At 30.6% G+C, this 26,148-nt stretch overlaps 1 protein-coding gene across 2 annotated transcripts in view; it reads right to left on the reverse strand.

Moving 5' to 3' along the window:
• Positions 1–9,093: 9,093 nt before the first annotated feature.
• The window catches only part of Poxm (paired box pox-meso), a 28,750-nt gene continuing 11,695 nt past the window's right edge, over positions 9,094–26,148 (reverse strand). For both annotated transcript variants that reach the window (XM_015517399.2, XM_089217163.1), the window contains exon 2: positions 9,094–11,695. In XM_015517399.2, the coding sequence (XP_015372885.2) occupies positions 9,870–11,695 (1,826 nt within the window). In that variant the 3' untranslated portion in view covers positions 9,094–9,869. The remainder of the gene's footprint in view (positions 11,696–26,148) is intronic.

The following is a 26,148-nucleotide window of genomic DNA, read 5'->3' on the forward strand; positions in this document are numbered from 1 at the left end:
TTTTTATGAAATTCAAATTAAACACATCCGTTATAGTAACCTACATAATGACTATAGTTAAGTACACTTGAAAACTACTATAGAGCAGAAGTGATTGTTCCGATATTTTTGTATTATCAACAAACTTAATTAATTTCTGGTTATGGTTTAACGAAAGAAATTAAATATTAACCATGGATAAGATCAGGGATGTACTCAGAAAAAAGTTTTGTGGAGTGTTTTTAAAAAACAGTTATTTAAAAATAGAATTTTTTTTTAATATACATACGAATTGTTATTATAGAAATATATTATGACAATTGACATTAAAATATAATAAGGAAATAATCATACAAAACCCAAATTTCTTGGAGGGTGTTTGAATACCAAAAGCATGTACTTGTGCCTGGATAAAATTATATTTCATTTAAAATATACTTTGTGTATTTTTGTTAGTTTATTATGTATTTGGATATGAATCAATGATATTTTAATTTTAAACACACAATATTATCTAAATATATTTAGCTGGTACATAGTTATTACGAATATCTTTAATTTAAATTCATAATTAAAAAAACCAATAATATTTTTAATAGTACTATCTCTAATAGATATAGGTATCAAGTATTATATTAATCACTGGCTTATGATTCTTAAAGATTCATTCATGTATTAAAAATATCTTCTTCCTGATTTCGGTCACGTTGCATTAGTGACAACCACATTTCCCATTAAAAAGTACGCGTGCCCTCTAAATATTTAATATTCACATAATAGTCTCGGTGTCAAACAAAAAAAATTAGTTTGTCTCGTGCAGGAAATCATAATGGGTCGGTCATCGCACTTCCCGTTGATTGTAACGAAAAAACTCACGTTCTATTACTTTTAATAATTAAAACAAGAATTACAAAAAAAAAAAAAATGTTATTCCAATTTTCTAAGAACCGAAAAAAAAAATAGCAATAATATAACTATCTAATTTTAATTTTACGGTCTTTATTATAAACTTATTGGTGTGTATTCGTTGTAAACGTCAATTAATTCTTATTAATTACATGAAGAGTTAAGTCTTAACACTTATATTACACTCACGCTTATGTTCAGTGATGTAGTCCTAAAAAAATCGTGGGTACACGCCTTGTCATTAGCGGGCTATTATCGGGCCGGTCGACTCGGTAAAGCACGATTGAGCATAAAACGATTGAGCATATACCTTTTTAGCAACACGATTGAGCATAGAATATTTTATGCGATGTTGCCACATTCATGTTGCCAAAATTTTGTAATTTATTATTTTGACGTATTATTATTAAACACGATTATTATGATATCAGATGCGAGCAATGAGCCGAGTCCAACTTTATCGACAATATTATCGATTAATAAATTAGGTCCGGAGCAATAAATTTCTACGGCGTTTTAAACATTTATAGTATTGGGGAAAATATAAGATAATTAAGATACGATTCCAAAATTATTATAGAAATAATATCAGTGTTCGATCATCTATAGTCGCGTCACATAAAGTAAATTTCATATAAGTGCGTATAGTTTCTATTTTTTTAAATATGGATTTAAACAACAATATAACTTTAATTTTATCAGAAAGAGGCAAAGAATTGGCCCTTGTAAATTTATACAAGTATAAATTCATTGGAGAAAGAAAAAAATTACTTTTTTTAAATTGAAAATGGCAACGTTGCAGAGTTTTTTATGCTCAATCGTGTAAGTTTTCTTTTGTATTTTAATTTCCTTTGATACGCCGACAATTTTGCTCAATCGTGTCGCAAAAAAGGTGTTTTATGCTCAATCGTGTTTCAGCCGGTCGACTTGGCTGGCCCGGGCCGGGTATATGGTGCTAGTTTTGGGTCACAAGCCCGCAAAAATGATTCATAACATTCATGTCATTGCTAAATAGAATATAACCATGATTCGTGGATCCTACTAACACGTAAATAAGTAGCTAATAGCATTGAGCATATATTAATCACTCAATGCTAAATACTAATGGGTAATATAGGGTATCCCTCTACATATTATATTTTATATACCTATAATTAATTAGTCATTGTTATCTTTAAAAAAAAATGTGTTATTTATGCCTAAAGTAACCACAGTTATCATAGATAACTAACTAGTATGTATATAATTGTGTAAGATGTAAGAAGACTGTTTGTACTGAGATAAAAATGTAATTGTTAGCGAGTGGTTTTTTTTAAATGATGGCCTATGGGCCGGTGAAAATTTTTGCCCCCTCCCCCTTTCAAAACCTGAAATGACGCCACTGTCCCAGTCACCCCACCCATATTCGGTACTCGTACAATCTTACATATATTTGTCTATATAATATACAATAGAATCTCATAAATTATGGTTGATATATTTTAACCTCATTTTCTGAATACGGGTAAACAAGGATCTAACATCAAGTTGGTATACGAGCTCGTTTAGTCATTTCCTAGGTTCAGACTTCAGATCATAGGTAGGTAAACATAAACCCAATCACCTGATCGAGGTTTGCTTCTATATTGTTCTACGACAATAGTAAACAATTTACCCTTATCTTTTTTTTTTGTTGTTGAAAATCAACATTTAATATATTATACTACCCAATAATATTTCCTAAATACATTTTATATTACTAAATTATACAAGTATAATTGGTTAACGTTAATACGCATGGTCAGTGTACCCGTGAACCACAATTTTCGTTAGAGGTATACGCATCAATCTAAAATTGGGAGGTGAGTACAAGCCGTGTACCCGCGTGTATCCTCCACTACACCACTGGTTATGTTACATACCGGTTAGGTACTTACTCAGTATTATTTAAGCCAAAACTTTAGGTGTTTCAATATTGTTTTATATATATTATGCATGCATGTATATTAACAAAGACGTCCGCGAGAATTTCGCTAAGGGATGGAGTCACAAAAGGGGGGGGGGGGGTACATAATATTTTCATTATTTATTTTTTGTTTTGCAACCTATTCGATTAGTGAAGTATTTTTTGTGACATGGTTTTCTTCATTATAGGTTAGGTAGTGAATGCAAAAATTATTTATGAATCTTATACAATTAATTTTAATTAAATCTATGTATTTTTAAATTAGCAAATGCATTGTTTTAAATATAGAAATTTTTAATAATCAATATTTATTGGTTATTTATCTTATACCAACATATAATATTGATACGTTTTGTTATTATACATATAATTATATAATGAAGTATAAATATTGTACATAGCCATGGTATTCCAAGATATCAATTTTTAACCATCTAAATACAGTTTTAATGAATTAATGTTTCCATACTTATTATGAATCGATTTCCAGTGGTTAAAAATACTGTTAACATCAAGTAACTTTCATAGATCAGTACTTTCTCATATGACCATACTCATAAGTCATGAAGGATAACAAGTAATAAAAAACCAAACTCTATAGTCAATTTAAACTCTTTCAATATGAATTTCAACCCTTAAATAGTAGCATCCATTGAAACCTTGAGAATTATTGATATTTTTACTAGTTATCAATTTATCATAATATTCAAATAGCATCAAAGCACCATAAACTAACATTGTATCTAGGTCATCTCGTATAATTATTATTATTATAAATATTATTTGACACCATCATCGAAACGATAACAAAATATATCACTCGACCATTTGAAATTTTATTTATAGTATTAATATATCACCTACGAGGTACAAATTGTGTATATATAACAATTAAGGAAAAAAAGTATAATTTAATTTAAAATTTGTGTAACGTTACAAATATTCCTATGAATAAAGTAAACATCAATATTTTTAGATATTTCTCATATAAATTGTGTAGGAAAAATATTCCAAGTGAATCTTCTTTACGGGAGGTTACTTCGATAAGTGGTTCGAAAAGTTTTTGTCAAAAATTCGTGATGCTGTAAGAGATCATAAAATATGGATTTGTATTGACGAAACCACAAATTTAGCACGCGGATATTTGTTAGTAATGTTAGAAACGTTGTATTTTACAAGTAGTAAGTCCTGGAAATTTAGGAATTCAATTAATAGCAAACTGAATTATTATTTATATAATATGAAATATACGCTAATAAATTCGGTAAACGTTGAAGGATTATGTTCTCATGTTGTACAAAGTATTTTAAGTCAAAATTAAACATCAACAATGTTTCGATGATAGTTTGTCAACTTTTAACTAATGATACATTTATAACTAATAAATTAATTTGGAGGAAATCTTTTAAAATCTTAAGTAGGTACATTTTTAAATTTTTTACTTTTTTATAAATTTTTCATACTTGAAGTCTTTAAATATTTCCTCTAATAACAAGTAATCACATATCTGATTCTTATAAAAAAAAATCATAGTTATATGGACGTCATACTTAGAATATAATAATAATTGCATTTAAATTTAAAAAGATTTTCAATTATCATACATCGATAATAATATGGATATGTAAGGCGTTTTGTATAGGCAATTTCTGTATTTGTATGTTTAGGTACGCATTCCTGACTACATCTGACGCCTGGCATTGCTTCTATGTATTCTAGGAAATTTTAACTTGTTCCAAAACTTATGTTATGGGTTATGGTTGATTGTAGCTAGTAGATTTGATAACCTAAAAAAATTGTATTCACAAAACTAATTAATAGAAAATAAAAATAATGATTCAGATTCCAAACAGGTTACAGCTAGGATTGAGTGTTGTGAATTTGTATTTCGTTTACTTCGTCTTAAGATTATAGTATGTACATCATTTACTTGTATTCATATTTATAGATTGAAATAATGTGACTAATGATAAATCGAAATATATGAAAATTAATTTTAAATAAATCTTGGATTTAATCATAGTTATAGGAACTACTTTTTTTTAATAATAAATTACTAAAAATATATAAAAAATAATAATAACCAGTAATTAAAGATATTGAATAATCACTAAATATATTGATGAGTAATAACTAATGATGTATAAATATAACATGCAGAGTAATTTGATTTGAAATGTGAAATCATATTAATAATATATAATTATTAATCCGTAAATTAAAAATAACTCTTATTTCATGATATCATTATATTTGATGTTATACTTAGCCTTGGCATCATAATTTTCTACACTTTAAGTTTCCATATCAACTCCAGGTTCATCCGAAAAATTTATTTTAATTATTATTATCGATTTGAATTATATGATTTAGATTATATATATTATAATTGTAAGGATTTAAATTTTAAATAAAATATTTTTTTTTCAAAAATCTTTAAAACTTTTTAGTTTATTAATACTCTGAAAAGTAGAAAGTCGTTTAAAATATTAATTATTATTGCGAATTTTTATTTAAACTGATGTCTCGATTTTTATTTAGAATAAAACACTTTCTTAAGCATTATTTTTTAGCTCCAATAAAAAATAAACGTCAAAATCCGTAAATTTATTAAAATTGTCACTATCTTTCACAATGTAAACTTATGAATGTTTGACTTGAATAATTTGGTTCTAGATATGAACTATTTATGTACTAGTAGTCTATCTAAACTAATAATATCATATTCTCAAATATTTGCAATTAATTATTAATGCTATAAAACATTTAACAACAAATACAGACTTAACTCCATTCATTTATACTAGTTTGTGCTCAACCCCTTCCAAAGTTATCCAACTTTCTAAATAGGGGAGGCTGGGGATATGCTTAGACCCCCACTTTCGAATTTGAAACAAAATTCAATTCCATTCATTTGTGCTTAATTTGTACCGTTTTATACTTTTAATCCAATTGTTTGTGTTCAACCTCTTCCCAAGTTATCCAACTTTTAAAGTTTAAGGATAAGATTTATTCCCAGCTATTTCTCTTTGTAAGTTAATGATAACTGTTTCACCTCATTATAACACGACAATCATTAATGGTATAATGATACTGACGTGGAACCATTTTTGAAATACTTTGAACACTTTTAAAATAATATATTTAAATTAAACGTTCTAATTCTTTTTAAAAAGTTATTAAAGTTGCCTATATTAAACCTCTCAATTAATAGGTGTATATTATTTTTATAATTCTTTTTTTTTGCCTGTAAATTTTGTTTTTTTTCTGAAGCAATTTAGATCACCCAAAAAATTATTTTTAAATTGTTTTTGAAGTAACAGTTAAAAAACAGGAATCATTAAAAAAAAAAAACAGTTCAATTTTATTTTATTAATCCAATTTAAAAATAAATGATACTAGAGACTTGATTTTTTTACCAAATATTAATATCTTCATTTATTAAACACGGCATATGTAATTTTAAACATATTTTGATCTTTTAGTAACATTTATAAATATTTGAAATCCGAAATTTTTGTTTAGTTTAATGTATGATAAAATATTTGTTTTGGGGTAATAATTGTAAATACATTACAAGGATTCTCATAAGTTGCTCTATATTTAAATATAATGTTAAATAATACGAATAATTATAATATTATATATATATTTAGGTTATAGATGTTTCGAGGTTGTAGATAACATTGCTTCTTCTCTAGAAAGAACTTCATTATTAATATTAACTCATATCTCTCTAATCATACCTTCCAAATGCGCTGTGAAGATGTTCTTTCTGAAACTCATACTGCTAAAGCAGGTGTATCTCAAGGTAGCATTCTTGCACCCACGCTCTATAATATTTACACATCTGATATTCCTCACTCAAACCTTACTAGCCTAGCTACTTTTGCCGATGACACAGGCATAACATCTTCTGATACAGATACAAATAAGTCAACGGGGAACCTTCAATCCCATCTAAATGACTTACAAAATTGGTTTAATCTATGGAGAATAAAAATAAAATAAAACAAATCATCACATATCACATTTCAATCAAAACCAAAAGAAAATCAATGAAACTAAAACTACATAAACCTCGTCAACTTCTCCGTTCTAAAATATTACTTAGTAGTTAGTGACAAAACTCTTATATACAAACAATTAATTCGTCCTGCATTTACATACGGTATTCAAATCTGTGGTTCAACCAAAAACTCAAACCTAAATCTTCTCCAATCCTTTCAGTCGATTAGTCTTCGTCTTCTGACAAATACACCTTGGTATATTAGTAATCATACAATTATAAAGACCTGAACATTCCAACTCTTCACACCCTCGCTTCAACACACTATAAACAATTAATTCTAAAACAAATAATCATCCAAACCCACTTATTTCTAACCTCTCCTCTAAGACTTTCTCCGATAACCCTCCCCGTCGACTAAAACGAAATTGGCCTCGTGATTTACTTCGCTAAAAAAAAACCAGTTTGATGTAGTGTCAATGGACGCGCCCTTCACTCAAGCCTCCAAACCATGTAAAAAATCTCAAATTTACTTATTGTATTATTATGTTACAGATTGTAAATAAATTTATATTATAAATTAAAAAAAAAGATGTTTCGGGTTAAAAATTGAAATCGAAAGTTTAACAAAACTTATCAAAATGACGAAAGCTATTTTATAGTCATAATTTTTTTTATCTCAGACTTGAAAATTAGATTTTTTAAGATTATTTATTAAATTAACAACAAATTTAGTCAGGAACATGTGAGTGATAGAATATCATACTTTGTCATAAATATAAAAATTTTTCAAACACAGCATATGGATTTTAGTTTATTTTAAAAATATCAATGAAGACTTCAAATTTTTACGTACATTGTTATAATTTATTGCAATTAAATTATATAAATATTCAGTCTCACTTTAAACCGTTAAAGCTATTACCTTTTATAACCCTCACTCATACAATTACAACGAATTTTGAGCAAGGGGGGAAACAATGCTGATAGCAGTCCCCTCCCTGGTTCTCGATACCACGAAAAAAAAGTTACACCGTACTATTAAATATTAATACATTACATAGTACTAATATAATTAATATTTATAATTGCAATATGATTAAAAATAATTATTATATTATTTATTTTAATATTGTGTAAAAAAAGATATAAGTATCTGAATATAATATATATATAAGTAGTAAATCTGTACATAAATTATTTAGGTACGTATTACTTACGTAATGTTAATAATTATATATTTTTCTATTATTTCTATTTGATTTTTATATGATTTTTTTTTTAAATTATTGTATTTAAATACGATAGATATATTATAATTAAGGCCTGGATTTAAATGTACTCAAAACCATACAAATATGCTCTAAAAAATAGCCAAACATGTCCTTAAAAAAAGCATTTTACCTCAAAAAATGACCTTAAAAATGCCATTTATATTTATTTTTTTATACAATTTGTTATTTTAATTTGTTATTTATTATTAAAATATATTTATTACTTTATTGAAAAAAAAAATTGGAAAAATTGACTTGATGCTGCTATGATAAAACATACCAGTGGAGTTTACATATTTTTTTCATGCCAAAAAAATGTACCGGTGGAGTTAAAAATTTTTTTTAGGTAAAATAAACGTACCGGTGGAATTTACATGAAAAAAAAGGCCTAAGGTCACAATCGGTGGAGTTTACATGCACCCAATATACTATTACATATTAGCACCTAATATATGCTTATTACTCAGAAGCGTTTTTTGTGGCAATGATTTATTATTCATAACAAGATACCCTTAATTTCAATTGTATTGCAGTGCAGCTAACTACTAGACATTTTTTATTTTAAAACATTTATAAACAATATTATTTCATTACTTATCGATTTTATACTATTTGACAAAAATTAATTATTTAAATCGCTTACCGGCATATTTAATTTATTTAAAATTTAAGCAGTTTTAATAATCGTAACTTAAACAATTTCAAAATTATACTCCTGAAATGCTCTTAAATTTCCATATTGTAATGACCTCTAGGCCACCAACTACGCGGTAAGGTGATAGTTACAAATGTTACTATATTTTAAATAAACTGGTGGTCAACATTACTGATATAATTGAAGTTTCAGCACTTCAATTTTAAATTGCGCATTAAATGATGAGCGATTTAATGATAAATAATTAACTATAAAAAAATGATTGCAGCCACAGTTATAAAATATTAATAATATATTATTAACACTTACATAAATAAAAAAAAGATTTAAATAAATAATACATATAATTAACATATAAATATAAGTATGCATATTAATATAATGGCAGTATATGTATAGATGAATATAATGTAAGATTAACCTATAATATGTCATAATAGTTTAACAATAGAGATATTTAAAAAAAAATTGTCTGCCATTTATTCTTAATAACCAAATTTTACATACAAAATATAAATATAGGTAATATAATCTGGTCATACTAAATAAATTCACATCCACGCATATTGTATGATAACTGATAAGCTTATAAGCTACTTTTTAACCAAATAGCTCGTGGAACACGAACCCAAGTATTATGGGCTAGTATCCTCAAAATAATGATGTTTCATTGGCATTTATTTTTTGTTAATAAAAGGGTCTTTAAACTATGTATGCCCAAGGGCCTCTGCACAGACAAAGGTGACTCTGGATAAATTCGTATACTTATACCTAAATGTCCTAAATACCAACATATAGGATGTATAATAAGAACAGTTTTTTATAAATTGAGTGTGTTCAAATTATACAAATTATGGAAATGTATACTGAACGCAATTACATTAATATTATCTAAATTAATATTTCAAACTCATAGTTTATTTTTGTTCGGATTTTAACTTGTGCAACAATATCAACACATTTTTATTGTAATAACGTTCATTGTGGAAAAGTGTCTTTGAAAAATAACGTTCCCTATTAAAAAATAATAATAATATCATTTTATATTATCATCTCTCCTGTTTGGTGTTCCACTCTGGGAATTCACCACCACTGTAATGGTCAGGCAATGGTCGCCGCTGCTGATACCGGAGGTGACGGCGTTGGTGACTGTGGCGGTGGAATCGGTGGTGGAGGTGGTGCTATCGAGTGGGGCCACACGGTTGCGGCAGTGCACGGTGGCGTTGTGCTCAGATGGTGTGACGGATGGCGGCCGGCCGCAATGCTGCCCGCAGCTGTGGCCGCGTATACCATCGCGTGATGGTAGTAACTGCTGCAGTACGTGTTGTACGCCGCGGCGGCCGCAGCGGCTGCTGCGCTACCGCCGGCGGTCGTGTCATAGTTGGCCGCCGCGGCCGCAGCTGCTGCTGCTGCAGCGGCGGCGGCGGCAGCCGCGGTGTCACTGCCACCGGCACCACTACCTGCACTCCCGACGCCATAATGACTGTTTGGGTGGTGTTGTGATGGGTGTAGGTGGTGCGTGTGTGACGGGTGCAAATGTTGGTGATGCTGATGCTGTTGCTGAGCGGCGGCCGCTGCTGCGAGTATGTCGGTGACGGCGTGTGGACTTGGCCAGCAGTGTTGTGGCGGTGGCGGTGGTGGTGCTGGTGGTGGCACCGGTGGCGGCGATGACAGGGACCTGGACGGAACGGCCGGTACAGTCGGCGAACAGCACGTAGCGCCACCCGTCGTCGGCTGCACGGTGGCGGGTAGAACTGACGAAGGCGGCGGTGGTGGCGGCGAACAGAGGTGTTGGTGCTGTTGGTAGTGATGGTTGTGGTAGAGCTGGTGGTGTTGGTGGTGATATTGGCCGTGTTGGGGGTGGTGCAGCTGATAGCCAGCGGTTACGGCTGACGGTGATGTGGACGGGTGGTGATGATGGTGGTGATGGTACGGGCCGTACATGTGGTGTGCCGCTGCGGCGGTCGTCGGGGAGAGGCCTCCGCCACCGGTCATGGCAGCAGTGGGTTGCTGAGACACCGCACTCTGGTTCGGCCCCGCAGATCCGATCTTGTTGCGCAGTATCCGGCTGATGCTTGACACGCTGGGCACGTTGAACTTGTCACAAACGCCGTCGGCGAGCAGACGGTCCCGAATCTCCCACGCGAACACGCCCGGGTCTTTGCGCTTCAACCGGCCAATGTACGCCACCACCCTGGGTGTAGTCACCCGGGGCTTACTACCCCCGATAGCGCCAGGCAACACGCTGCCCGTCTCGTGGTACCTGGCCAAGATCTTGGACACGCACCCGTGCGAGACACGCAGCTGACGGCTGATGTCACACGGTCGGATGCCAACGCGGGCCAGTTCGACGATGCGCACTCGGACCGCGTTGGGCAACGGCCTCCCATTGACGAACACGCCGCCGAGCTGGTTCACCTCGCCATACTGCTGTTGCTGCTGCTGCTGCTGCTGCTGTTGTTGTTGTTGTAGGCTTTGCTGGTGCTGTTGTAGGTTTTGCTGGTGTTGTAAGTTTTGGTGGTGGAGATCGTGCAACTGTTGGTCGTGATGTAGTTGGTGGTGTTGATGATGGTGGCCGTCCAACTGTTCGTGTTGGCGTTGCTGCTGCATTTGTTGTTGCTGTTGCAGTTCGTTGTCTTGATGCTGTTGTTGGTGTTGTGGCAACTGTTGAAGCAACTGTGACTGATGACCTTGCGGGTGCGGGTGATGTTGTTGGTGCTGTGAGTGTTGCTGGTTCAGATGGTGTTGGTGCAGTAATAGCATTTGATGTTGTTGCTGATGATCATCACCACCGCCAGCGCCGTCACTCATGTGCTCATCGTGGTGGTGTCGCCCATGGCGACGATGACGCTCGTTTCCTCCTTCGTTAACACCACCGTGCTGCTGCTGTGGTTCCAACAACATTTGTGAGAGTCGGTCATGTAATTCTGCAAACAAAACCGATAATTGTTATTATCAATATTATCTCATTGTTTATGCACAGTTAAAAGTCATGAGATATCGCGCCAATCACTATAATAAAGTCCACAGGGCCTCTATGATGGTGTTATACCATGCTTTAAGATTATTGACAATTTTATAGTAATCTATATACCTATATGCTTTTAATTATCAATGTATATATAATATTCTCATATTAAAACCATAATGGAAATTTCTTATTCGAAATAACATAATGCACAGGTAGGGTACAATTGTATGTAAATAAAAGTAAAGCATGTTTCGCAGTTATTAGCATTAATGCATTATATAGCGTTTTTAATTCATTTAATCTCGATTAAATCTCGATTTTATAATTCAATGGTGTGTGGATCACTGTAAATTTTGTTAAATTTTAACTCAATGATGTAAAACCATCGTAAACGAATTTATTATCTAAGGATAACGATTTTTTATAAATATTTTTATAATTATATTATAGGCCCTCTCCATTCCTAATAGTTTTTTAAGTACACTGATATTATATCATTAAAGTGACCCACTTGCAAACTACTGTACAGCACAGCAGCATTTTTTAATTAAATTTTTATAGTATAAAAATTATATATGTATAAGGTATATTCTATTTTTTTTTAAATTAAATACTTTATTTTTTTCATATTATTAGTAGACCTCATTTTAAAATTAATAATAATTTTTAAGAATATTATGGTGACTAAAATGTTGAAAACATTATGAAAAGTTGGGAAAATTTTATATGATTGAAAGTGTGAACGTAAGTTACTTTAATAATTTAAGTAGATTTACTCTTAAATAATATCAAATAACTCAAAAATAGTTGCAATAGAATCTATTTTATTTTGAAACTTTGTATACAATATAAATTATTGCAACTTATAAGAATTGATATTTCATCATGGAATATTCATTACAAACATTGAATATAATTTAACAAACAATAAACCAAAATATTTTAACTTATAAATATTATAATTTAAATGTAGTATATTTAATCAAAATGTAGAAATCTATAGTTGAACTATTAACAAATGTTTATCGATCACCTTTATTATCTATGTTATAGTATTAGTATATCATAGATTTTTGGATGAAGCAACAAGCAAGACATTTAACTATTTAAGTCATGTTTAAATGTAGAAATAGGTAGGTTTTATTAATTTCATTAGGAACAAATAAACATATAATTAACGTATCTGTATGAGATGTGTATGATGTATTATGTTCCTCTCCTGGTTTTTCTGGATTTTCACATTAAATAGAACATAATTTTATAGGTAATTTTTCATGACTAAAAATCATCCGAAAAAAGTTGGAATAAGAAAATCTATCAATTTTATAAACTTACATAATAAACTGCAGCTTCTTATACCTTTTTATTTTTTAGACATTTATAATTATTTCGTTTCTGTGCTTACATTACATAAAAATAATTTATGTATCTACAGCTTACAGATATATAATCGGTAATATGATATGATTGGTGTATTTAAACTTTAAGCATAATAAATATACTGAACTATAGGTTCTGAATTTTGCAATAGTTCTGTATATGTATGTAGGTATATATTATTATATTATTAATATCACGATAACTAAATATATGCATTTCATAAAATTAGGTATATTAATATTTTGTTTTCAAATGTCTTTGTATATCATTAAACGTGCCCGTTAAACGTTATACCTAATAATATTATGTTTGAAATCGCGAATGTTGTATTTTAAGAGTGAGCAATATTGTACCTGTTATTGGTTTTCGCAAGACATTTTTACTATTGTTACTCAGTAGTTGGCCATATACATTTCGTTTGTTTAAAATAAACGATGCTATTCGTTCATTATTTTACCCATTGGCCATCAGGTATAGATAATATTTAATATATACAACCGTACCGTATTGAACGATTCGATGGGTTCATTTGTATTTATTTATACCTATACCTTTAATAATATATTGCTTAACTGCGTTATACATTTCCGGTGACATATAACCTATAATGTAATTTGTATACTTATGTTGTATTTGCACATATATATAATAAAATATATAAGAATATACTTTCGTAGTATGCATACACATTATACACGCCAATCGTTTTAGTGTGCGTGCGTATTTAATATTGTTTTGACTACCGTCGCCGCCGCCCAAGAGTCAGGTTACACGGCTCAAATTTCTCATTAAAAAAACCAAGTGGCTATATGTATTACATTAAAATGTATAGGTGTATTGCATGTAATTTACACACTACCATTATTGTTTAGAGTATTTTAATATTATACATTATGGTTTTGCGGCACGCGAATATTCGCACGTACCTACATCGCGTGGTCGTATATTTATACCCAAGGAGGAGGCTGCGACACATTATACTTCATCGTTTTCCCACTACCTATAGATTCTAGTTTAGCCGTGAACAATACAGATTACACGTCATGATCAAATTTGAGCAATCAACTTGTTAATAAATGTTAATGTTATTTATTTTTCTTACTTAACTGGTTTTATTGACTATTGATAAACCTTTACTGAGATTTTTTTCATTTGATTTAGAAATAATAATCCATTACCTAAGTTAAAATTAAAAATTAAATTTTTAGTTTTAATGATTTCATATATACATTAATAATTAGAATATATACACATATTTAAGTAAAGATAATTTAATAGCTATTTTATAATAATACCTACTATTAACCAAATATATCTTTAAGCAATCCACGTTTATATTAAGTAGATTGAATGTATTTTAATCTATATATTTATTGAGTTCAACAATGTTCATATATTTTTATGATAATATAACAAAGATTATAGCACAACTATGGAGAACATTTCGCAATGTTTGGCACATAAAACGAAGAATGGACTTCCTCTAACGTCGAGATTTTGGTTGCGTTATATCAACCAAAATTCGAATGAAATAAATAATAATAATCGATCACTGCAGTTTATGGATGTGTACTCTCTCTTAATATTTTCGCTGTGAAAAAATTCTTGCAGAACTTCGTTATTTCTTGTTAGACTTTATTGATCGGATTTTCGGTGATCTTTACGAATCACTTTAGCATGGGACTGATCCGATTGTTGAACACTAAACTAGCCATGATAATAATTATAATGTAATATTTATATTGAGCGTATCTTTTACAGGAATCACTCATTAATTTAAAAAAGTTATCATGAAAATAATTCAGTTACTTTTTTGAATGATAAAGTCTTTTTTTTTATTACATATCCAACAGTAGAATATTTCCTGAGAACTTCAAACCTTTTAAAGGATTTTAAACTTCTATGCCATTTCACTCCGATTATTTGAACTTTGAAATATACCCTTAAGTCTTATTGTGACATTAATAATGGCTATATATGAGGGCGATTGTACTTATATACTCTCCCGGGTCTACTCCAGTACTACCTGACGGAAACGTGTAAACTCTCTCGGGTCTAGTACAAATCATAAAATAAAATTAATATGCATTTAAGTTGCGTTTAAAAATAGTCAATCATATATAATAACAACAATAATAATAACAATATAAATTAATGTCTTTATAGCTGCTATGAGCTATAATACTATAGTCAATATACAATAAAAAATAAAATTTCAAAAAATCTAATATACATTTAAGTTTCTTTTAAAAATAGTCAATAATAACAATAATAATGATATAAGTTATAAAGACAAAATATACGTACAAATATTAAGATTATTATTTTTGATAATAAGAACATACAGATTTCGAAAAAAGTTAAGGAATCTATTTTTTTTTTTCTAAAAAAATGTTTTAACATTTAAAACAACTCGGGAGAGTTTACATACTTCCTACTGGTAACTATAAAGTTAATCCGGGAGTCGGGAGAGTTTACACATTTACTTTAGGTAAACATAATTTTGACCCGGGAGAGTTTACATATTTACTTCAGGTAAACATAATATTGATCCGTGAGAGTTAACTATTTTAAAAAATCGGGAGAGTTTATACCACCGCCCATATATGATATAGGTAGCAGAGGTATTCGAACTGAGCGTCGCGGCTCCCAGGGGCGTCGCGAGAGTTTGCAAAGGGAGCCACATCAAAGCACCGAAAACCAACATCATACCTAGGTCTTGTATAATTATTAAAAATATTATTTGCAATCATTATGGAAATGAAAACGACACACTTTACGATTCGACCATTTGAAGTCTTATTTCTAGTCACTGTTATTATCACCCATATAGCATATTTCCCATATTGTATCCGTGTGCTGTTTCAATTTTTTCATAATAATTTGGGAGCCGTAAAAATATTGTGACCACCCAAAGAAGCCACGTGCTGAAAAAGTTTGAATACCTCTGTGATATAGTGAATAGGTACTGCCCGATAGGAATGCATCTATTTTATCTGGGCCTACCAAAATCAAAATGCATATTATGCCGAGACCCTTTTTATCCCTTCAAAATTCAATTTAAATATATTGAAATGACTTTTAATTATACGAAAAAAGTATTTTTAAAAGCATTCATATTAAGTAGATAAATTACAATTCTATTAAACACCATAATTATCAAACAAATATCTCTATCAGAAAAAACCCATAACCTCTGCTGTGTTTCAAAGTGTTGACTTATTTTACTAATAAATAATATGACGGTATATGGTTACCATAAAACGATTAGCTCTTGAACCTAGAATTCACCTAAGTCTACAGATATCACGTTCTTTCCACTTGGATTCACAAATACACAACTATTCCGAGAATATAGCATTAGTTTTGACACTACATTTATTGAGGTATTATAGTTTTAAAACAATCTAGAGATTCCGCTGGGTTAGATCAATTGCACTTGGGTTCAAAAGGTTATGTACTAACTATACTTGTTCCAATCATTACATAAAACCTAATATCAGCTGACAGTCAGAAAAATAATTTGTATTTTACATCTAAAATGTATTGTTCTTAATATAATAATTATATGTACGTATTAGATACAATTTAAAAATAATAATATAAATATATGTAGGTATTTACATTTATTTCTAAATTAGTTAAGTATGTTGCGTAATAATCTCCTTGGTCATTTTAAATTATTATTATTCAATTTTGCAAATGATTCAAAAGAATATTATAGTATTATACATCGTTTGGTGAAATGTTTGTGCAAACCTAATATTTCTAACACATTGTTTGACTTAAAGTTATACATGGATACCTAACATATCTAATGAATTTTTGTTCCCGTTTTTAGAATCATATATTTAGAATCAGCTGAACATGTTATTTTAACACCGATTTACAAAACAAAATTGTCCATCCTTTAAATGCAATATTTTTTTTAAATATCATCAAGTTGTTTATATGTTATACTTTAGGCCTTAGGGTATTATTTTATTTTTATATTATAATTTAGACAGAGTAGGAAAATTAGCGACTGGCGTTAGATATATATTAAACATTAAAGACTTATGATATGTATATACATCAAATTTAAAGATAAATTCACCCAAACCTTCAGTTAATTTCTCACTGAAATTATATATTATACTTCACTTACATAAAGGTAATTTTAGCCATAATCATAAGCGTAGGTATAGTGGCTCACTATGCATCCCCTTCAAATAAAAGCTCGTATTGTTGCTGCTATATGGTCATAATTTACTGTAAATATTTGGTTTTTACAACTTTGCATATATTGCATAGACACAAATATGGAAGGGGGTGGGTTAGGGGGTATTCGTACCAAAAAATAAAGAAAAAATGAAAAATGGTGGTACACAAACTAAGATATCCAGAAGAATTACATAACACAATATTAGGCATGATTGAAATACTAACAGACGGTGGTAAACTTTCCCGATTGTATGGTAAAGTCTCCCGATTTTTAAAACTAGTAAACTCTCCCGATGGTAAACTCTGCCGGGTAAATATTATGTTTACCTGAAAGAAATGAGTAAACTCTCCCGGGTTAATATTATGTTTACCTGAAAGAGATGTGCAAACTCTTTCGAGTTATTTTAAATGTTATTGCTACTCTATGAATTGGCTACACTGCAGAGATTGTGATTATAATTTTCATTATGAATTGTATTACCGTATTTAATCTGTATTTATCTTGTGTTAACCTGTATTTGTCATTTAAATATTTAATTACCGTTAGAGTATTTTTAATTTAAATACTTAAAACGATATCGACTATAATGGCTCAACCAATTCTAACTGTGTAAAACGAATAATACCCCATGCTCCCCAGCTAGCTTAGTAGTACTGAACTAGACCCAGGAGAGTTACATGTTCCCGTCAGGTAGTATTGGACTAAACTCGGGAGAGTTTACATGCCATTAAAATCGGGAGAGTTTACAATCGCCCATACTAACTGGGTGACATCGAAATACGTTTATCGGGCAGATTAAAAATATGCAGAAGCTATTAAAAGCTATTTAAGAATTAGAGTATTAAAATAAATGGCGAGTAACCACAAAGAATGAAAAAGAAAAGATGCAAACTACAAGTGGAAAAAAATTATGTGTATTATAAATGCATTGTCATTCTATACATCGAATATTATTATTTTTACCACTTTTTATTAATTTATTTGGTATATTGCTCATCTGTTAAGCTATTTTCATTTTTGAATTGGAGCAACCCTATAATATATATTATAAAAAATAAATAATGATAATGATATTTGCCAGACGTTTAAGTTATTACTTTAATAGTATTTTAAATGTTATTTATCACTTTAGAAACAATATCATATTGTGTAGTTAATATAATTATCAAAAATAAATTAAGATGGTCTGAGTACATTGTACCTGTAGTCCTATAAATAACACTGTAGGTAAGTCAAAAATTGTATACACTATAAAAATACACAATAAGGAAAAAATTTTAGAGCAAAAAATTGGATTAGATGTGCATAATGACGTCTAACCGTTTTAAGGTCCTGGGCAGTGGTAGATATAATGCGGCCTCTACGACGGACGACCGACTCGCGTTCTAGAGTAGTACCTATAGCACATTTTTATAAAAGTTTATACTAGATGTAATATAGAATAATATTATAATAGTAACTTATTAAAATGTAATTATATTTGTATGCATGTTATTGAGTATTATTAAAGTTAATTAATAACTCAATAAATATGTATAATGTATATGTATAAATATCCTGCGCTATACTATTATACTGAAAATTCCCAGCCTATATTAGGTTGACGTTTTAAAATAAATGCGTAGGGGCCCAATCGATCGCAGGGCCCAGGGCATATGCCCAAAGTTCTCAATGGGAAAGAAGTACCTGATTCTATGTGTGATCGGATGAGTAGCTTCAATAGCTGTCTTTATGGACAAAATGTTCATGACGCCACTGGAAGGACATACACCACTGCCTACAACTATTATATACCGACACATAAAAGCAACAAAGAATGATTTCAAGAGAACCTATAATAGATATTGGTCCATTGCTGTTTTAGGAATTCACTGTTGTGCCGTGCCAATGTAAATATTATATAAACTTGCACACCAGTTTTTAATGAAATCCTGAAATCAATTTATTATTCAGACGATTCAGACAGCGCATGCTTATGCATAAACGCATGTCGATTCAACATTATAAGTATAATATAATGTTGTGTTCATGCGGTGGTTACTAATATTATACTATTATTTATTCATTTAAACTTACTTCAGTGAATATTGCATACAGACATCAGTTTTGTATTACAATACTGGAAAGGGTTCTATGAGGAGCTTATACTCGGAAAACGTATTATAGCGGTACCGCATGATGAGCATGAACAATATTGATAGAGTGAAGGTAATGGATTTAAATAAGAAAGTTAAATGTCCCGGACAAGAAACGTGACCAATGATGATTATTGGATTATTCTTGTACAATTATTGCACAATGCGTGTGATGGACGTAAAAATGCTATCATCACTTATTATTACAATATTTCATATATATATATATAATATATTATACGCAAGCTCTGGCGCCGACATTATGGGTACAATTATTATTAGCCTTACATATACATGCAATAAATCATATTATATGGTACGGTATTTGTAATGATAATAATAATAATAATATAGCCGCGGTGCATTTAGGTCGATTTTTAATTTTTATTTTCCGTTTTCACGTTTCACGCGAGCGTATAAATAACTGTATACAGTATGCGCATCCTCCGTGAACGGGTGGGCGGACGGACGGGCGAGCCAAGAAAATAATTACAATCGCCCGGCTCTATCTATCTGACGTGTGTACGTGTTTACTGGTCTATGTGTGTGTTTATGAGTGTGTATGTGTTTGTGTGTAGCCAGCACCGCTGCCGCCGCCGAGGGGCGGTACGCGTCATTTACGAATCCATTACACGGCGGCGGTGTGGGCTGTGCTGGGCGGGGTTGGGGGGAACATGCTTCTAGGGGGTGGCGTGCAGAGCGGCGGGCATCGGACCCGGATGGCTGCCGTCGAGTCTATATAATAGAGACGCGCTCGCAATTCGACCGTACCGAGATCGTAATGACGCGTACGAAGATTAATAATCGTCACCGTAAAAATAAAACTTCGCCGTTGTCACAGTACTATAATACAGCAGTGTATAATATTATAATACGCTGCCATAATAATAATATATTATTATTTTACCCAGTTTTCATATCAGTATAATACATACATATATTTATATTTATAAGACATACGTATTGCATCATGCACATGCTCCGTATAATAAATTATTATGTATACGGCGGCTTATATGTGAAATTAATCGTCGACGGCGCAAAGAAGGCGCGCCGGATAGCTATAGAGAAAAAATATGATACGAAAAAAGAGCAGAACGGCTCGACGACGCGTGCACGACGCCAAATAACTGCTACTGAAGAAAAACTTGGTGAAATCGCGATATAAATGATATAATAATAATATGATATCATAGATACATGGGGCAGGGGCACTGGGGCACATAATTGTACATAATGTGTATATTATGTGTGATATTTTGGTGCATAATAAGATCACGCGCGTGAATGGTCTATTTCTGTAATAACTATATAACTGCAGTAACTCGATGGATGTATTGCAAAAATAATAATATATAAATAAAAAGTTTTAAACGGGTGAAAAGCGTATACGGACTACAGAATGTTTATGCTGTTGTGGAACATTTGTCAATTTAAACAACAATTTTAATGAGCGTTAGTGAAATCTTTCGGATTAGGTGCATTATGTAGCTACTCTTTCATTGATCGATTTTATGAGCCAAAATTATGCAACAACTTAATCTGTACGGCAACATTTATATGTAGGCATGTAGCCTGCTGTAACCGTGTATATGTATATTAAGTACAAGCTGTAAACATGTTTTTTAAATTTAAATTTAATTAATTTGATATCAATTTACTGTAAATACATTTTTAATTTACAGTAGAACCCCTCTCGTACGCCCTCGGCTAATCCGCCGCTCCGGTTGATCCGACCATAGTAAAATGTTCTGTATATTCTGATAATCCGACCTTTTTCGCGTTCCGACCACACCCCCCGTCCCGGAGGTGACGGATTAGAGAGGTTCTACTGTACTTCGATTTAGATTTTTGAATATGTTATTATCCCTATCTATCAGTGGCGTTCTCAGGATTTTTCTATGGGGGGGGGGGGGGGTTCTGAAAATTTACTTGAATTTAATAGTGAGGGGCTCTGCCCCCCACACCCCCCGTAGTAATAATATTTTCAAATTGTGTGTTATTATGTGTAAAATAATGCAACCAAAAACCAAGCTTTTCAACATTCATACTTTAATAATCATTTTAAAACCATAATAATTTACCAAACATTTCAAAACACAATACTTTCAACTTTCAGTCCATGATCTCTATCCATTCTCTTTACCGTTTTACACTACTAACTACTTCTGTAACTGGTCAGTTTATAGGATATTTATACTGATTATCAGTATTGTCATTTTCGATAGGTTCACTTGTAGTAATAGTAGAAGTAGAATCGACAGCTTTTTTTTTCGAGAAAAAATTTAAAATACCACTACTATTTTTTTTTATTTTAATAAATCAAACAATATTCGTACAATCGATAGAATATAATAGAACGTCAGGTCGTCAGAACACAATTGTGAATTGTCACTTTTTAATTGAAAAAATACGAAAACGTTTATGATAACAAATTGTAAATAACCAGCCGAAAAATGATATCATATAATACGGATTAACGATACTAACGAACCACACTTTGGTTAACACATAGAGTTGTTATCACTGTGTTGTTATTGTTATCATATAATATCATAATATATCAATAATCATGATAAAGAAAAAATATCAAAAAAATAAAAAAATAATAATAACTTGTCACAATTCACAAACATATAATATCAAAAGTAGACAAAACGTGTATTACTAAAATGTAAGAAAATAAAGATCCTTGGGGGGATCTATCCCCCATATCCCCCCCCCCCCCGTGAGAACGCCCATGCTATCTATACATATAGAAGAACTTGTCCTGACTACTGATTCATTATCGCCTAACCGGAACCGCTGAAGCTATGAGTATGATTTTTTGTCATCAGTATAGTTTCGTTTTATGACGTAAATAATCAATGATTTTCCGAATTTCACATTTTAAAAGAGCCTTCAAACAAAGATTTTGAGATTCACGGTGGAGATTTAAACTTTTTTTTGTTTTGGTTTTCATTGATAATATATTTGTGCAGAAGAGTTAAAATCTGATATCGTACCTTATAAAACATTTTAGAACAGTGCCCTGCAGAAACAGCAATTTTTACTAAATCAAAGTGATATAATAAATTATTATAATTATAATATTATAGGTATAATGATAATGATCTTAAGGCAAACATACATGTGAAACCGATTATCAATTGTTATAAATCATGAGTGACGGATGTACAGGAAACACTGTAAACGAATGTGATAAAAGTCAGCCGTCGCCCGTCTGTGTACTGATCAAGAGAATATAATGTGTAGTACCTGCATATAGGTAAATATAGTTCTAGAATCCAGAGTGAACAAAATATATACTCTACATTAAGTATATGTATATAAAGAATATAGGTGTAAATAATAGTTACGTATAACGTATAAATTTAATATTCTTAAGTACGACCTGTAGTTTGATACAATTTAAGGCTCCGAGTAAAAGCTTTGGGTTTATATTTTATAAAAATGTATTTTTATTGAGATGATGCGTCAGTGCACTATTTATTTTCACTCCCTGAACCACACGTTATAGATAACGCAGTTAATTTTCGTTTATATAGTTGCAGCTGATCCAATTTCGTGTTGTTAGATTTAATGTTAGAGTGAAATTACTTATAATCGAAGTATTAATCTTAAATGTAAAAATATTATCCATGGCGTCTATATTACCAATACTTGTGAACATTTTAAAATTGTAAAATTTCACATAGTTATAACTTTTAAGTTACAGATCAGATGCTGACATACGACCTAAAGCTAAAATTAATAAAGTTTGAAGGAAATTTGTGACATTAATAAAAAAAATCGATTAAAATATAGAAAATGTATAAAATGTATAAAATATTTTATTATGCACATTCTGATAATAAAATGATTTCAAGCAATAGATAAAAGTATATTTTAGCACACGAAGACAATTGCAACATAACTGCCTATAATGATACTATGATAGTATATTATAATTTATTTTAATGTTCCAATTAATTGACAATATTACCCTTTGGCCTTTACATACATTATAGACTTTGTAATATAATATGTCATTAAATAGCTACCTAATCAATATAATTAATACATATGTTAAATATAAGAAGTATATTGTGCCTCTATAAAATGCGTTTACAATTTATTGTTTATAAATAGTATAAAGTAGTCGTTATAATAGGTAATAGCCATGCAAAATATAAAGAGAAAGTCATTGTAAATTAGCTTGATTAAATCATCATACTAAAATGTTTCGTGATTTATCTCAGAATTAAGTAGGTAATAGGTATACTATATCGATGTATCATATAATACGTTTTATGGTTAAATCGTTTGATGAAAAATAAATATGCATTTTTGATTTTACACCATATACTTTACACAATAAAAAGCTTTTTATCATAAGTATGAATAACATAATTAACATATTATTATATTATTATTTTACATATTATGTATCCTGAAAACATAACGTATGGATACAGACACACGGGAACAGTATTCGCGTGTTATTGCTATTGCAATTTGAATGATAGTCTCAATCTATCATATTTAGGTCTATATATTATTATGCTTAGAAAATATCTCTAAAATAATAAGTATATTATCACCGTTATTATTTTAAATCTTATTATCATAATTAAAAAAATAAAAATCTATGCATGATAACTGTGAAATTAAAAACCACATAATTCTATTGTGTCAATAAATTAATTACATATTAATGCAACGGTTCCCAACCTTTTTAGCTGGTGGTGCCCCTTTGTTTGTACTTACAAATTTTGTTATGTGCCCTTTTGTGAATATCACGAGGAACGAGATAAAAATAAACACTAGTTTTCATTCATAATTGATTTAAATAATTTTATTGAACATATTATAATTTTATAGTTGAGAATAAAAAGAAAAAATTCTGCTTTATTAGGGAAAAACTAATAATTAATGAGATATTTGAGGCTACTTATTTTTGGAAAGTTTGGCAATATTTTTATCTGTTTTTATCTGTTATTGAATTATTCAACACACAATAGAAACACTACATTTAATATTAGATATAAGTATGCTAGGTAATTTTGTACGTAAAACAATTTCAACAATTTTTAATATAATATAATTTAATAATTTTTTTATTCTTGGAGCCGTGGTGTCAATTAAATGAGCTCGCGGTGCCCTTAGGGCATTGCGGTGCACAGGTTGGGAACCGCTGTATTAATGTATTCAATCAATATATTAAATAACATTTCATAATGATATTATATAATTTTGCTTAAATTTAACGATAGGTTACAAACAGTTATTTGTATATTGTATTATATTATTATTATTATGTACTCGTATATTTTATCGACAAAAATAATCGAAAAGTAAATATTTTGTTACAGCTCACAAGGCAATAGTATGGGTGGACTATTGTAAAAGTTTTAACCGATTGCGAATCGGATGTTTGATTTCACTCTCTAAATTAACATACGAAACCATTAAAATAGGCCAGCCTAAAAAATCTACGTCAAGAAAATTAAAAAGAAATCTTTTTAAAATACCGGATCGACTGTTATTAAACAAATTAATACTTCTTCAACCAAAAAAAAAATAGTAATAATATTACGCAATAATTTAAATAAATGTAGATAGGTAACATAACTAAAAACAGTTATCATAGTATCTGTAAAAACTAAATTGAATAATTATGCACGAATAATAAATAATATCAATTTGACTATCCAAAAATCATAAATTATGATGAGTTTATTTGTTTATTACCTACTTTATACCATTCTAATAAGTAATTATAATATTTCCCTCTCAAAAAAAAACATGACCAAAATATATTCATCCTTGTACACCAATGACGATAAAAATAGTTTTGGATGAAAATGGGTTGTACCATAACAAATAATAATGACAACGAGGTGGAACAAGGGTAGTGACTAATTTTTACACCGAAAAAATTAATCGACAGCCTTCTCCAATCTCACCGTTTCAACCACCAACCGCCGGCGACAACGAAAAACTACCATATAAAAGAATAATAAAAAACGGGTAACATACATTGGGTGACACCTCTCAAAACAGTTAATAAATACTTATATCATCACTAATACAATACGGCGTTCAGATTTATATAACAGCAAAGAAAATTTCTTAAAAACGTTAGAACTCATCCATAACGAGGGGATTCGTTTATCAACAAGGGCCTTTAGAACCAGCCCCGCTATCAGCATTCCATGCTACGCTGAAGAACTCCCTTAATCTACTCAGGGAAAAAGAACTCTTAAATTATGGAATTAATAGGAAAACACTCTAAACCACTTAGAATACAACAACTTCAATAACCAATCCTCAAATGGAACGTTTTCAGTAAAAAATCCCTCGCCATCCACATATGACATCTTCTTCAAACTGATCAATAAACTCAATATACAGACATCCGTTAAAAACAAAATCACATACCCAAATCATCCCACTTTGCTTGGAAAAATCAATGTCAATACTGAGCTCTTACAACAAAACAAATACGACACAAATCCTAACATTGTCACCTCACAATTTTATGAAATTATTCTAGTCAAATAATTCGTCGAGGTATATGTATATACGGATGCATTAAAATCCACTCATAGTGTCGGCTTTGCAATCTTCCAAAATAATATAACAGTCCTACATAAAATCCCATCTGAAATTTATATATCCTCTGCTGTCAAGCCATTCATGATTCAT

The sequence above is a fragment of the Diuraphis noxia genome, unplaced genomic scaffold, assembly GCF_037042655.1.
Source record: "Diuraphis noxia isolate RWA-SAM2 unplaced genomic scaffold, SU_Dnox_SAM2 contig0001, whole genome shotgun sequence".
Taxonomy (NCBI): domain Eukaryota; kingdom Metazoa; phylum Arthropoda; class Insecta; order Hemiptera; family Aphididae; genus Diuraphis; species Diuraphis noxia.